General features: G+C 51.4%; 1 protein-coding gene across 2 annotated transcripts; it reads right to left on the reverse strand.

Annotated features, from left to right (window-relative positions):
- Nucleotides 1-699: 699 nt before the first annotated feature.
- On the reverse strand, nucleotides 700-14,362 carry UQCC2 (ubiquinol-cytochrome c reductase complex assembly factor 2). 2 transcript variants are annotated; one of them, XM_001918046.5, is made up of 4 exons: nucleotides 13,951-14,362; nucleotides 4,515-4,589; nucleotides 3,573-3,642; nucleotides 700-882 (listed from the first exon to the last, which is right to left on the reverse strand). In XM_001918046.5, exons 1-4 carry the CDS (start codon nucleotides 14,086-14,088, stop codon nucleotides 755-757), a joined length of 411 nt encoding a protein of 136 aa, XP_001918081.1. In that variant the 5' UTR covers nucleotides 14,089-14,362; the 3' UTR covers nucleotides 700-754. The 2 variants fall into 2 exon arrangements, with proteins under 2 accessions (XP_001918081.1, XP_023480503.1); XM_023624735.2 differs by having other exon boundaries at nucleotides 700-913; nucleotides 13,951-14,136.
- Nucleotides 14,363-15,037: the final 675 nt, after the last annotated feature.

Here is a 15,037-nt window from a genome sequence, read left to right on the forward strand (position 1 = left end):
TCCTCCTCTCAGCTCTCTTCTTGACAGAAGAAAGCTCAAGTAGGGAATGTAATGTCTACTAGTTAAGAGCTAAGGTTCCATGGAGTAATAAGGTAACCCTGTGTGTGTCCCTGCCAGGGGGCCTCTGTCCTGTGGCCTCCCACAGAACCTGCCCATAGGTCTGAAGCCAACCACAACCTGAGGCCCCACCTGGCCAAGGCCTGTCTGTGGCTCCACTCTGTCCCTTAAGTCAACTTGGAACGTGGGTTTTCTGCAAGGTCAGGGGCAGAGGACCAAGCTCCATCCTTCTGAGTCAGTAGGAATGAGGGCCAAGCAGGCTTTTTCTCATCTGCCATACCACCTCCTGCTGCTTTCTGTTTGCAACAGGATGCCTTCTTCGGTATTTACTGCTATTTTTGGCTATCTTCCAGGAGCTCCTACAACAAAAGGGAGCCTGAGAGTCTTGCCACGAGCCGCCAGACCCCTGTTGGCAAGGTGGGGCTCCTGTGGCCGTGCAGGAAGCACCTTGCCCAGAGGCCCCGTCACATTCCCTTCTCAGGCCCAGACGAGACCCACGCTTCCTCTCCCTGGGAGGCCTCCCTCCCCTGGCTGATGGGCAGGGCAGATGCTCAACTGGCATCTCTGCTCAGGCTGCAGCTTTCTTTAGAGCAACAAGGACTTCCTTTCTGTGGAGGCTAGATGAGATTCCCAAACTGCAAGGACAGGGGAAATCAGGGCGGTTTTATTTATGATGGCAACATACAGGACTCCACGCTTAGGTACGTGGGCGAGATAAGGCCCGAGCCCAGGCCTTAGGCTTCTCCTCGGGACTCCTGGGGGCAAACTTCTCCTGCAGTTTCTTCCACATGCCTTTATTCATTTCTTTAAACTCTTCCAGGGTGTCTGCAAAAGGGGAAGGCAAAAAAGAAAGAGACTGATCTGAAATTTGATTATGTAGCTTGGCCCCACGGAGCTTTGGCCATACAAGCTTGCCTCGCTTTTCAGTGTGTTCCTGAAAAGGGGAAGTGGAGACCCAACTTCTGATAAGCAAGACAGATAGGGTCAGAGAAAAATAACTGCTGGTGTGGACTGAGCACTGGTTGACTAGGACTGTGCCTCACAGTGGCCTCTGCTCACATCGAAGCATCAGTCAGCATCTAAGCAGGGCCCTCACTGCCCTGCTACACCCGAGTGGGTGAAGAAATGGCACTGCAGTGTCAGCCACACAACCCACAGGCCCAGATGCTTTCTCTCAAAACTTGGCCTGCACTGCACAGACCTTACTCTCTCCATTTCTCAGATGTGGAAACTGAGGCAGAGGGAGTTTAAGCAACCTGCTGTGGAGTTGAGCAGGCCCCAGGGAGTGAGATGGACCTGGGCCCGAATCCCTGCCCAAGATTTCCCCAGTGGGTCCCGGTCCCCTTAAGCAAATGTCTTCACCTTCTGGGCCTCGGGTTCCTCCTCTGTCAAGTGGAGATAAAAACGCCTGTCTCGGAAGTTGTGGGAATGAAAGGAACTAGTGGCACTCACCTGCTTGGCACCTGGACCACACTCAAGAAAATGTGGCCATCGTCACCGCCATGAAGGCAGCAGGGAGCTGGAGGGAGCCAGTGGGGCCCTTGTCTGAGAACGAACACGCACACGCACACAGTCCAAAGGAGCCAAAGCAGGGCTTCTCAGTCTTGCCATTACTGACCTCTTGAGCCAGACACTTCTTTGTTGTGGGGCTGCCCTGTGCACTGTAGGATGTTCAGCCTCCACAGCCTAGATGCCAGTAGTGCCACCCCTGCCCTTAGCTCTGACAACTCAAAGTGTCTCTGGCCACTGCACATGTCCCCTGGGAGCAAAATCACCCCCAGTTGAAAACTACCGGTCTAAAGTCTCTCTAGCGTTCAAGTTCTCTGATACCTACTTTTACTTGTGTTTTAAATTTAGATTTTCACGTAATATTTCAGTTTCATAGCTTGGATTTTCATCTATTAACAAAATTTCTGGAGAAAAAGAGTAACTTTTCTGAACAAAAAGGTAACTTACATTATTGTCAGTGGGCTCTTGACTGAATTAGGACATGTACTGTGCCTCAGCCACAAGCCATAAGCCCAGCATCCCACCCGGGGACTTTTCCAGAAGTCCAGGTTCTCTGGTGGGGCACAAACTCAGACGCGGAGGGTTCCCTGTCCACTTGTAAGCCATGAGGCCTCCTTTAGAGTCTCCCGTGGCCGCAAGCCCGGGATGGACACACTCGGGACCCAGACTGCGGCCACACTGCAGACTCGCCAGGGCCTCAAATCCTCTCACTACAAACACGGCAAGGTGTTTTCTTGCCCCGTCAGAGGAAATGTTCGGTAAGCTTATTCCACACAGTCGCAACAAAAACAGGAGGCTTGCTCTGAGAACAAATTATCAGCAGATTTCCTGGGGCTGAACTCCCAGCCAGAACAACCTGCAGCCCAGGCCCGTGGCTGGGAGCCTTCCAGCTCCCCTCGTCCGCTGCGGCCTCTTCCCCCCGACTCACAGAGGGTTAACCAAGGGGCCAGAGCCTCGGGCCTCTGCAACTTAGCTTCATTCTAATTTCTCACTTGGAATTTCAAGTTCAAACTTGGCTCAAACTCTCCAAGGCCCTCACAATGACACTGTGCATTAATGCTGGTAACTACATGGGCCCACAGACATGGGAATAAATTGATATATATATATTTTTAATTGCCAATAAAGTGATTCTGCCTGGCCAAAATATCTCTACCCCAGTTTTCCAGAGAGTTCTGTAATAAAAATAGGAACAGACTTGAGACACAATAGCAGGTGACACTACCACGTTTTAATCTGCTCAGAACATGAGAGCTTTCTAGAAGGCCAAATCCCCAACACTTAGTTCCTGAAAGCTGCCACAAGAATAGGAAAGAGAAATTTCTAGAGTACCAGAAGGTGAATGTTTCAGGATGATGCCTTCCCAGAAAAGGTTAGCCTATTTTTGTATACAGTATCCTTGGCATTAAAAATAGTAATTTTCCAGAACTTGCCGACTTCAACCCAGGCTCCCCCTTCGGTGACAATGGAGATGGGGAAGCAAGGAGGGAGTGGCCTAGGCAGGGTATTTCCTTCCTGGTTAATTGGAGTAACCAATGACTCCAACCTACCTAGTTAAGCCTGTATGTAACCCACAGACCACATCCCCTGGGTTGGAGAACTCTTAGGCGGATATTCCCATACACGTTTACTGAATGGCTTTTTGTTTCAATTAAAACCCTCATTGTTTATAAAGCCCCCTTAGGACCATAAAAATAAAATTATTTTCCTTCCATCCTGATTTCAACTACTTCCATTTGGCAAACACGTATTCCCTCGGTTCCCTGCTGCCCAGCCTTGAACTTAAAAGCTCTAAAGATGGATTTTCTTTTTTTATATAATGCCTCTGACCTTCTCCATAGTCTTTGGCCAAAAGGCATGAGCCCTGTAGCTTCAGAATTTCCTCTGGGCTATTCCACAAGACTTTCCATCAAGCAATGCTGTCTTATTCGACAATTCCCCTTGGCCACTCAAACCCAAAGAATCATTTGCAAACCAACCAGGAAAGGCAACTGTGCTTTCAATACCTGTGGACAGGATCAGCTTGTACTCTTCCACCGACAGGCCACTGAAGCTCGTGTCTCTGGGGCGAGGGTACTGGACACACGGGCCAGGGAGGAAGAAAGAAGGGAGGGGAGAGGTTAGTTCTGCAGCACAACCTGAGACCTGACGATCCTGGAGGGAAGCCTTGCTCTCTAACCGCAGTCCCTGGCCTTCTCTGGGCAGTGGGTGGCCTGAAGCCAGCGGCCGGGCAAGGAGAGCAGCGCCACCTGGAGGTCAAAGATTTGGCCTCACAAGCACTGGTATCTCAACCAGGCGGCTCCAACTTCAATGCACATGAACCCTCTCTGAAAACGCAGGCTGGGATTCAGAAGGGCTGAGTGGGGCCCACGATGCTGCATTTCTAACCAGCACCCAGGTGATGCCCGTGCTGCTGCTCACAAGCCACACTTTGAGTTTCGAGGATTTAGAAGAAATTCCTTTTCCCTGTAAGCTAGGCACTTGGCCATGTATATCTGGGGAGTTACTGGACATTTTCCAAGCCTGGGAAAAGCCACGCTAAATGGAATGTGACAGTCATCATGTCAGGGCCAAGGAAAAGCCAAGCCCTGTCTGACGGGACTTTCCCAATCACCCTGTCTTTAGCACCAGAGTGAGTGTGGGGAAGTACCAGTTCCACCAGAGTGGATGGGAAAATACGTCTAAGATCCGGCAGTTGTCAGGCACACCCAGAAGACATACTGGCATATCAAATAATGGTTTTTACTCAAAATTATAAGTAGCTCTTATTTAGGGGACCTCAAAACCTCTACCAGGCACCTTTGTTAGCTTGGTTGAAATTACTGGTTGCGTTTGAAAGTAGCAAAACCACAATTCTGTATAAAACATTGCATAATCAGATTTTCACTCATTCTCATTGATCGTCTGCAGTCAGAGAGCTGGGGCTATAAAGACTGCGGCTCACTCACCTTGTGTTTGTAATAGTTTGAATGGAGTCGTGCTAAACTCTCGTACATCTGATCACAGGCCTCAGGCTCGGCAATCTGGAAAAGAGAGAAGCCCCGAGGGAGTGAGCATACAGCCCCGCCTCCCACCTTGTCTGCAGCTGAGGGAGGACCCCACTGACAGAGGCCCTCAGAGGAAGCAGGCCTGCAGCCCAGCCCTCCCTCCTGGGAAGCAAACTCAGCCTGCAGCTCCTGCTACCAGAAACCACCTTTGTCAGCTCCCCAACCTGCAGAAAAGCCCGCTCAATCAACCGGCAACACATGATTACTGAGCACCTGTGACCTGTGCACCACAATGAAAACGTAACACTGGCAGGGCCCATCTCGGAGAGGGAGCGCTGGGGCAGTGTGGGTAACAAGAGTCAGAGGGGGCTCCCCGCGGGCTCAAGCGGTCAGTGCGGGGCGGATGCGAGACTAAGCTGGGTCTCAAGGATGACAGGAGTTGGGGAGCAGAAGGAAGAAAGGGGAACATTCCTGGCGGAGGGGACAGCATGGCAAGGCAGAGGCGGCTGGAATGCCACCTGTGCTTCTGACCAGCCAGCCTGGCCGAGGCCTGAACATGCAGGTCAAAGAGCCTGGCAGGAGAAAAAGAAAGAGCTTTTTGAGTTAAACCTTTAATATGAAATGTATTAAATAAAAATTCTTTCATGAAAGGTAAAAAATCATCTGAGCTTTCATCTGTGCTAAGTGGACAGCAGCTGAAATTTTACAAGGAAACACGAAGAGAGCAGTATTTTAGGATGAGAGAGGTGCACTGAGGAGAACCAGGAGGGAGAGTCCAGTTAGGTACTGCTGGAAAGGACAAGGCCCCAACGCCGCGGCCTTGCGAACAGAAAGGGGAAAATTACTCGGGGTGCCTGAGACAGCGGTGCCCCTGCTGGGGGTCCCAGGGAAGCTAGCAACACGCTCCCTCACACCTCTTCTCAGTTTCCCCTCCTAGGATATATCTATAGTTCCTTACAGTATTCTGCCAAGAATTCTGAAAGCTCCCCAGAACAAAACTTTCTCTTTTATGTTTTCTCCCAGAATTCAAATGATGGATTTTTTCCAATTTAAATCCTTTCTCGAAGAAGGCAGAGCATAAATAAATCAGTGGTTAAGCGTTTTAATAAGGCAGCTCCACTTCTGCCTCCATATGTGTCAAACGAGGTCCCCACTTTACAGCAAACAAAAAAGACGACCGCGTCCTTTCATTCTACTTGATCCATCTCTGGATTCACGTCACTAGTCATGAAAATGCCCAGCCAGCCATATCAGGAGAGAAAGGACAATGGACTGAGGAGGGAGCCAGTGTTTGTTGAATAATAATCAAAGGCATTATTTGGATTGGGGCTAAGGGTGAAAGAAACAATGGATGGAAAACTCCAGGCTGGTGACTGAGTTCTGACTCCCTGCTGAGCAGCGTTTCCAGGGAAAGTCCAGTTGGAACAGAATTCTGCAGCACGCTCTTGGGAGGAAAGCATTTTGAAGATTACGTCTTCAGCAGGGCATGCAAGACCAGGAGCTCACACAGAAGACAGAGGGTACAAGACACGAGGAGAAGAATAACCCCCTCACGAAGTTCTGAAGAACATCAGAAAACTGTGCATTGCATCTTTTGCTTGCTCTTTTCATGCCTGTGCACACGTGCTCACTCATAAATTTAAAAGACATGCACTGAGAACCTACAGCACACTGGGCCCTGTGTACTGGGCCTCCACAGCTGTGACAGCAGTGCAGTCAACGGCCTGAGTTGACACCATCACTTATCAGCTATGGGATGCTGGGCAAAAAACTCAATCTCCCCTGAGACTTTTAGAAAAGTTGCCACATTTGCTTGATCGCTCTGTCTCTGTCTGTCTGTATCTGTCTTCTGCTCCAGCTGAGAGCGAGTTGGGGCATCCATCCCTTCACTCCGTAATATTTCAGTATGTATTTCCTAAGAACAAGGACACGCTCTTACATAACCACAGTTCAATGATCACATTCAGGACATTTAACACTGATACAACACTTTCATCTAGTCCATCATCCACAGTGCAATTCTGCCAGCTGTCTCAGTAACAATCTTTAAAGAAAAAAATTCTTTTGGCCCAGGATCACCTCCTGCCTTTATCAGTCATGTAGCTGCTTCTTTCAGTTGGGGCAGCGCCTCGGCCTCTCTGTCTTTCAAGTCTTGACATTTTTGAAGCATACTGGCCAACTTAACCTTTAAGAGAAAAGATAACAATAGTCCCTATTTCTGAGGGTGGTGCGAGGATAAACGAGGTAGTGCCTGGACTGCTCTGAATCCGGGGCCTGGAACACAGGGGAATGTGGTGATTAGTTTTTCTTACTATTACTAGCAGTAAACAGCTGCAGCAGTAAACACAGGCCTCTCCCTCACAAACTCCAAGGGGGACAGAGGACAGCTTAGGACAGTCCCGGTAACGGTGGAATGAAGGGTGCTGGGGGCTCCCCTCCAGCTGCCAGGGGAGCCAGGGAAGGCCAGCCAGAGGGTCGGGGCCAAGGAAGAGCGGGAGTGACGAGCAGGAAGTCGGGGCTCACCAGGCACAGGACCAGCATAAGTGGCTGCCCAGGGATGGCGGGTAGGACATTTTCAGAATGGGAGTTGCGGTGTGACTGCCAGGTACGGCCAGAGACGGAAGCAATGAAGGGACCAGAAATTGCTGAAGCTCCCCTCTGATCTCAGCCTGATGGCTCCCGGCACTCACGTCACTCCACGGTGGGCTCAGCGGGTCTCAGACACCGACCCTTGGTCTCTGCCGAGTGAGCAGCCGTTTGCTGCCCCCGTTCTTTACTTAATGACCACTCATCTGGACCTTCCCTTCCTACCACCATCCAGCTACCTTCCCAACAAGCTCCTAGGAGAGGCCCTGCCTTCCTCCTAGCGCCTCTCTCCTGGGCTCCCACTGCTGCCGCGGGACCAAGACACCACTTCCTGATCAAACCTGCATTCCCGCCAGATCCCCACCCTCAGAAACCTTGCAACGCAAGGTCCCCTCCTGCTTCTCCTCCAAATTCTCCAGCGGTGAGAATTCGCCAGAGGGCCACTCAGCCACCTCCTACTGTACCCTCCAGGGGGTGAGCAGGGGGTCCTCTTCCTTCCATCTTTTCCCATCTCTGACAGGGCAGCAGGGCACAGAGAAGGGGCAAAGAGGGACGTCAGGGTCACCACTGCAGAGCGTTGCTCCTGCGAGAGCAAACAACAGAGGGTCTGAGTGGGAAAAACAAAGTGGCCCTCTGGGCTCCCTCAACCTCTTAAATTCCCTCAGGGTTAAAGAGACAGTCTCCTAGAAATTTTACATAATGCCTGGAGCTCCCTTAATAATCTGAGAGGGAACCAAACCCCTAAAAACAACCAAGCACCCAAAAATGAAATTGTCACCCAACTTCCCATATGAAGTGAGGTGGTGACTACATAAGGCTGCAAAAGCAGCTCAGGGGACACGGGAGTGAGGTACGCCAGGCTCTAGCTGAGTTATTACGGCCTAAAAGAGACAGGGCCACGGCCAATCCTGGGTTCCTAGTCGCACCCGACCCAAGCTTGGCAACTAGGAAACTGTCTTGCTTACTACTTAAAAGAACCTCAGTAGAAATACTTGTCTAATTCCAGAAGCCTCACCACATTCCTAGATCCTACACTTTATTCAGACTCGACCAAAAACATTCCTGAATTTTGAAATATAGTTTTCCTGATGGAATGTACTGTGCACTTCTAGAAATATTCTTATATACAAGCTTTAAATTACCTGATTTTGCATTCACACCTAATGAGATTATGGACATTTTGGGACTAACAGAGGCACTGGGTTTGAAAAAGGTAGCAGTGGGACATTATGAAAAATTCAGCTCTGCTCCCTAAATGTGAATAAAATAGATGTTCAACTGACAAAGTGTCCTTTATGGCTCTATTTTTGCTCCTTTTGCATTTCCCCTGCTCAGTCGTCAGTAAATTTCTCTTTACCATATTAAACTTTTATACATACAAATCTACATCACTGCCGCAGGCACTGTTTTCGATTTTCAAAATTGAATTTTGGGTGGTGACAGCAATTGGTACAGCAGCCCCTATTCTAGTCACACAAAGGGACGCATAAGCACTTTTGGGAAAGGGTGTCGCAAATTGCTTTGCTAATTAAGGTAGAGCTGGATTCAGTCCAGGAGGATCTATGAAAAAAGGCTTTCATGACTTGGTAATGAACTTCTGGAATGAGTTCCTTCCGTTATGGGAGCCTATTCCCTTCAATTCAATTGCAAATCTATTTCTTGAGCACCTACTATGGAGAGTGCTCTGCCAGGGGGCTGTGGAGGGACAGACGGGAGACCCAACCCTGGCCCTGGAGAAGCTGTCAATCAAGCTGAGGAGACAAGACATGCATGCACTAAAAATCAAACACGGCCCGGGGCAGTGCATAACCGAGTGCCAGGGTCACAGGAGACCAGAGGTGGGAGCAGGTCAGCAGGCCTGCGGGCAGGGCAGGTGTGGTGAAGGTCTTGAGTTTCACTGCGGTAACAGTTCAGAGTGAGGGGAGCCAGAGGCCCTCACTCTGAGGAGTGTAGACTTCCGAACTGGACCTGGGCCTGGGCGGATGGGAGTCAGAGGAGCGCCTGAGAGGAGGCTCGAGAAGGCAGGGGGACAAGGATGTTTCAGGCAGAGTCTGAAGCCGAGCCAAGGAGTACTTCAAGGGCTGGGACACCAGCAAATTCTTGGCAAGCTGTGTGTCTGGGCTTTCTGGGGAGCGAGAGGGTGTCCACAGTGCACTAGATTCTCAAAGGTTAAGAACCACTTATAATATGGCCAATTTGGGAGGCATGAGAAGATACGCTCACTGAGGCAGAAGCATGTGCCAGGATGTGGTGAGAAGCAAAAGAGAGGTTGGGGCCAAGGACCAGAGGACAACGAAGGCCTCACAAAGCTGTCCGCCACTTGTCCAGGAGGCAACAGGCAGACTCGAACATCTCTGAGTGAAGTGGAGATCCAATGACAGCGGTCCGTAATTTACCCTCTGGGAGGAGCACCACATCTTTACACATGCAGGAAAACCACATCCCCTCGTCTAAACACTGCCTGAACTCACTTTAGCTCCATCCAGAAGCAGCAGAGAAAAGAGATGGAGATGTTGGTACTCCCTCTGAGATGGTTCTGCTCACAACTCCTGTTTCACAGCAGGGGTTCAAGATTATTACAAAATGGCGTAATCCGTTCTGAGGCCATCCCTCAAAAACTTGACTTCAGGGGGCCCACATGAGGCAGGTGCGCAATGTTGAGATGGCGTCACCGCCGTCAGCGCGGGCCACGCAGAGTGGAGCTAGCTGTCCGCCACCCTGAGGAATGCCAAAGACTGGGCCTCAACTGGATGGCAGAGAAAACAGCACCATATAAAACCTCTGTTCTGTGAGGAGCTAGAAATATCATTTACATTACTGCAAACCTCAAAGTCCAACTCCTTTCAAACAGGGCCAACATTACTGAAACCTGGATACAATACAATTACAAGAACTCTCTGGGGGGTGAGCCCTTCCTGGGTGGCAGCACTTCCAGGCTGTTCCTCAGAGCTGCCCCCATGCTGGCTAAGTGGGTGCTAGTGTACAGGCAGGGGTCTTTTAGGGAGCTGCCTGTGCCCCTAATGAGCTCATTAGAAGGCTCGGCTCCTTTCTCTGCACTGAAGTCAACAATTACAGCTGTTCTGCACCTTGCTCCACGCCACGATTCTTTTATTAAGCTCCCGGGCTGCAGGTAACACGTGTTCTCTTCAGGAAACCGTATTCGAAGGGAGTAAAATCCATAAGCATTAACTTGAAAAAAATTGCACAACAGGATGGAGGGTGTAAGAGGTGTTGTGTGTTCCTGCTTCCCACCATCACTCCCTCTCAGTGGGTTTAGGGTGGACGGGGAGACTCCCCCAACGGCACTTTCAGGTGGAACGAACAAGGCAATGATTTTGTACTCCGCTTTTGAGTCTGAATGATCAATGTGCTTTCTCGTGAATCTGGCTTTTCTGCACTGCTGTCCCACCTGAGGACCATGTTTCTTCCCGTGCACCCTGGGGAGGTAGAGCCCGGGGCAGAGAAGCAGGTGGGTGAACACAGGGAGCTGTTTAGTTCTTCATCCAAACTGTCCATGGTCCAAAAGCGTTTAAGCAGGGAAAGAGGGGAAGGGAGTGGCTTGATAGTGAGGCCTTTCTAACAAGAAATAACTCGGGAGGAGCGGCCACTGAGGAAGGACAGGCAGCCAGGGGGCAACTCCAGATGCGGGCCGGGAGAGCTGGGCCTGATTCTCCTTGTCTTGTCCTGCCACTGAACTCCAAGGGCCCCCGAGTTTGTTGTTGTACTTTTTGGATTTTGTTTCTTCACCTGTAAAATGGGAATAGTCAGGGCTACCTGACTCGGCTGCACTGAGGATTAAATTAAATGAGATCATGCATGCAAAAGAGTGCCCTGCATTTGTTCAGCATTACTGTCAAGATGCAGGAAGCTGAGAGGCCAAGACGACTGCTGCCTCTCTCCTCTACAGGAACAAAAGGCTGCGGAACAGAGCTGCACCCCCGCCAGTCCTGTCTTTTTGGCAACTGGCATAACCAAGGGGGAGATCCACAGCAATCAGCCAACCGGGTCTAACACCCGCCGGCTGCCAGCTCAAGGAGGAGTCTATCAGAACTACCTTTCTTTCTCCAGGTCTTTGTAAATGGTCCGGGGGTGTCAGTGGGAGTGACTCACGTTGCTGTTCTCAATTCCAGCAAGGTGCTGCTGCCTCCCAAAATTATCACAAAGATTTACTAAGCCCAGGCACTCAGTTCTTAGGTGTCATGAGGATGAGGGAGCATGACAGTGGTCCTGAGTGATGCGCCTGCTGCCATCATGACGCACTGGCTCACTCTGCCAGGGACACATTCATCAGCCACTCTGCAACCATCAACCGAGCCATGACTTGCCTCTGCAGCCATGACTCAAATCTGTGTGGGCCTCCGACGGATCAGAACTATCTCCCTAGGTGATGACAGAGGATGACAACTCCCAAAGACAAAGCTCTGCCTTCCTTTTCTGGCTCCTCTTACGCTAAAAGTCAAGTAGGTGACCGTCGCTCTCTCACCTCCTTGATGAGCGAGCCTCTGCTGGCCTCTCTGCTGGCCGGTCTCACCGCCTGAATTTCCTCAGAGTGGCTCACGGATCTGCCTGACTGTAAGCTCCCTCGTGGGCAGGACCAGGTGAGGTCCCTCTTCTGCAGTTCCTGCAGTTCCCGCGCAAAGTAACCTCTCAAACTCAGGACACAGAAATATCCCCTTCTCACTCTTCACTACTTCTCTCCATCTAGTTCTGCTGCGTCTGCAACTATATTCAAATGATTTCTGCCTTATGAGCCATAACCAATCATTTATTTATCTATTCCTTCAGACGTTTACTGAGTGTCTTTTATGTGCCAAGAACTAGACTAAAAACTGGGGGAGAAAGACAACAGCACCATCCCTATTCTCAGGAAGCTCACACTAAAACAAGCAGGGAGCAGGGCCCTAGAAAGTCTCTGGGACTTGCAGAGTTGGGACTAGGCATGATTCTTGCCTTCAAGATCCTTACACTTCGGGCAAGTGCAGAGCACTGTAAAAGGTGTGAGGTGCACTACCCTCAGTGTAGTGCAAGCCCCCCAGCCTCCCCACAGAAGCCTGGGCCGGACACTCCATCCATGCCCACCATCCATGCCCTCCACCCAATCAGCGATCTGGTTACAATGCCGCCACTGGGCATGTTCTTGCTCCAGTAGGCGAGCTGGCTTGCTTCTGTGTTGGGCTCACTTGTAAGAAAATATGTTCCTGCTTTGATAGGTCATGGCCAAGTTTTGCAAGTCATTTCTTCACGCTATGTGTCTATGTATCTCATTTCATATCTCTGAGCTCTTGCCTGAACCCCAGGCAAATATCCCAAGGCCTCCTTGACATTTCCACTTGGAAGTCAGGCCACTTGGCATCTCAAGTTTAACACGTCTAACTCCAAACTCGAGACGTTCTTCCCACAGCCCACCTGTTGCTCTTCTAGTCTTTCCCATCTCAGTAAATGACACCATCTTCCACCCAGCTGCTCAGGCCAAAATAATCTAGGTGTTGTCCTAGGTTCCTCTCTTTTCCCTTACCCCACATCCAATAGATCAGCAAGTCCTGTTGACGAAACCTTCACACTGCAACCCGAATCCAGCCACTTCCATCTGCTGTGCTGCCACCCTCAGCCAAGCCACCATTTCTTCCCTGGGCTACCAGAGCAGGCTTCTTGTCTCCGTTCTTGCCGCCTATAACCCATTCACCATATACAGCTGGAGTGATCTTTTTAAAAAAGTAAGTTAGGTCACTTCAGTCCCCTGACTAAACCTCCCCAATGGCTTCTCCCTGGCTTTATGATAAAACCCAACTCCCAACCAGAGCCTGTACGGCCCTCCTGTGCCTGGCTCCTGTTCTCCTTTGACCTCAGCTCTTAGCAAACTCCCTCTTCCTCACTACCCTCCAGTCACTCTGGCTTCCTTTCTGTTCTCTAACATACCATTCTCATCTATATGTCACCTCCTCAATAAGGCCTTATCTGATTAACGTTACTAATATTACCCTTTTATTATGCTACTCTGTTTTGTATCCATCATGGTACTTATCTAAACTGTCTTGCATACGTCTACTTGCTTACTATGTCCTAAATTAGAATGTAAACTCAAACTTCACGCCGGCAGGACCTCATGTCCAACTCGATGCTGTCTCTCCAGCATCTAGCGCAGGTCCTGGCACATGGTGCGCGCTCAGTAGAAATGTGCTATGTGAATGCATGAATCCCAGAGCCGCTGCAGCACCAACCTGGAGCAGAGCAAGAACGTAGGTCTCCCACTCACACACACACAGGGGTGGAGGCTGAGAACCCAAACCTGCTGCCGGGGCGTACAGGGGCCCCGGAAGCACACGAAGGCTTGGCGGGGGCCCTGCAGAGCTCCTTGGGGATCAGCTCGGTCAGTGCACAACACTGCGAGGCAAGGGCACCGTGTCAGGGGAGTAAGCCTGCGACTGTCACCCGCTACACTTGGTGCTGTGCGTCTCGCCCCCGCCCTCACGCGGAATCATCTCGAGAGCTTTGAGAAAACACTGAGGCCAAGACGCCACCCCGGAGATTCTGGTTCAGTAAGGTTGAAGGGTCCCAGGCACCTAGGCTTCTAAAACGCGTGTCCAGTAATTCCATGGTGCAGCCAGGGGAGAGCACCGAGGAGACGGCGGAGTCCTCGCTCCCGGCGATTCCTGGGGGACCAGGGGCCAGCGCGCACGTGCGGCCAGGAGGCAAGGCGCGCGCATGCGCAGGTCCGACGCTGGCCCGCTCGAGGGTCCCGCCCCTGCCTCGTCCTTCCCTCCCCTCGCCCCAACCGCCTCCCCGCCGCAGGCGGACCCCACAGTCCGGTCACCTGGGTGTTCTCTCCCTCCCGAAAGGCCTGTGCTACCCGCTGCCGCAGGTAAGCGCCCAGGTCCCGGCCCCGTTTGGTCTCGTCCACTGGCCATTCCTCACAGAGTTTAAGAAAACGCCGGTAGCGGCTGGCCGCCATTTTGGGCCCCGCTTTTCCCCGCCCCTGAGGGAGGAGTCAGCGCGGACAGATGGCGCCTGCGCACTGAGGCTCGCAGCCCTCCTAGTCGGGGCGGGAAGGAGTGAGCATGCGCGACGTCGCGGGCGCCCCGCTGCTCTCCGGGAGGGGGCGCTGCTCGCCTGTCTCTGCGAGACGAGCTCGTTCAGTCTCCGTCCTCCTGGAACCAGCCCAGATCCCGGGGGCGAGTCAGATGTGGGGACCCCAGGGACAGCTTTGCTTCTCCTTTTCAATGACTGCACAAGCTCCAGACTGAAAAAGCCTCCTCCGAGACCTCTGCTGATTTGCATAAGCGAATATATTTGCATGTAAATACCTGTTATTCGATGAAGATGTGTTTGAACTTAATCGCGTAGCACGCACACGTGGTTCGCACCCCCACCCTTCTCTCTCCTCACAGCACCTGTACGTGTCACCACCACTTGGTACTCTGCCACAGTTCCTGCTTTAGTGCTCCTCAGCTCTTCTCCCGCTCCCCGGCGCCTATTAGTACCCTTTCTGAGCGCCCCCTCCCCAGGCCGGGCGCTACCCCGCCCTCCCGGAAGCACGCGTTTCCTAGCTTAAGCAAGTCCGCTGGGAAAAACTTGATTCAGCCTGGAAAAACTTTTTTGTTTTACCAAGCCCTCTCTTATCCATCTCCAGCTGCATCCTCATGTGGAATGTCCTGATTTTTCTTTTGAAAAGATACCCCCACCTTCCAGATTTTCTTTGAGAAAGCCTCCGCCCCTCTCTGCGTCTTCACTGTCCTGCGTTTAGCCAGGCATCCCATGCATGCAGCTCTTGGCTTCCCCCAAAACCTCTCCCTTCATGCCCCACCTACTTTGTAAAGGTGAGTCCAGGAGACGCCTGCCTTGAGTAGGGAAGTGAACACACAACCAGAACACAGATTTAGAGTGACAAGGGCTTCAGCTGA

The sequence above is a fragment of the Equus caballus genome, chromosome 20, assembly GCF_041296265.1.
Source record: "Equus caballus isolate H_3958 breed thoroughbred chromosome 20, TB-T2T, whole genome shotgun sequence".
Taxonomy (NCBI): Eukaryota; Metazoa; Chordata; class Mammalia; order Perissodactyla; family Equidae; genus Equus; species Equus caballus.

What these genes read in the sequence shown, in the direction of transcription:
- UQCC2 (XM_001918046.5), bottom strand. Translation starts at nt 14,088, where the DNA reads ATGGCGGCCAGCCGCTACCGGCGTTTTCTTAAACTCTGTGAGGAATGG. An exon ending in GGGAGGGAGAGAACACCCAG is followed by an intron (nt 4,590 to 13,950) that starts GTGACCGGACTG and finishes TCTCTTTTCCAG; the next exon opens with ATTGCCGAGCCTGAGGCCTG. An exon ending in CAAACTATTACAAACACAAG is followed by an intron (nt 3,643 to 4,514) that starts GTGAGTGAGCCG and finishes CCGTGTGTCCAG; the next exon opens with TACCCTCGCCCCAGAGACAC.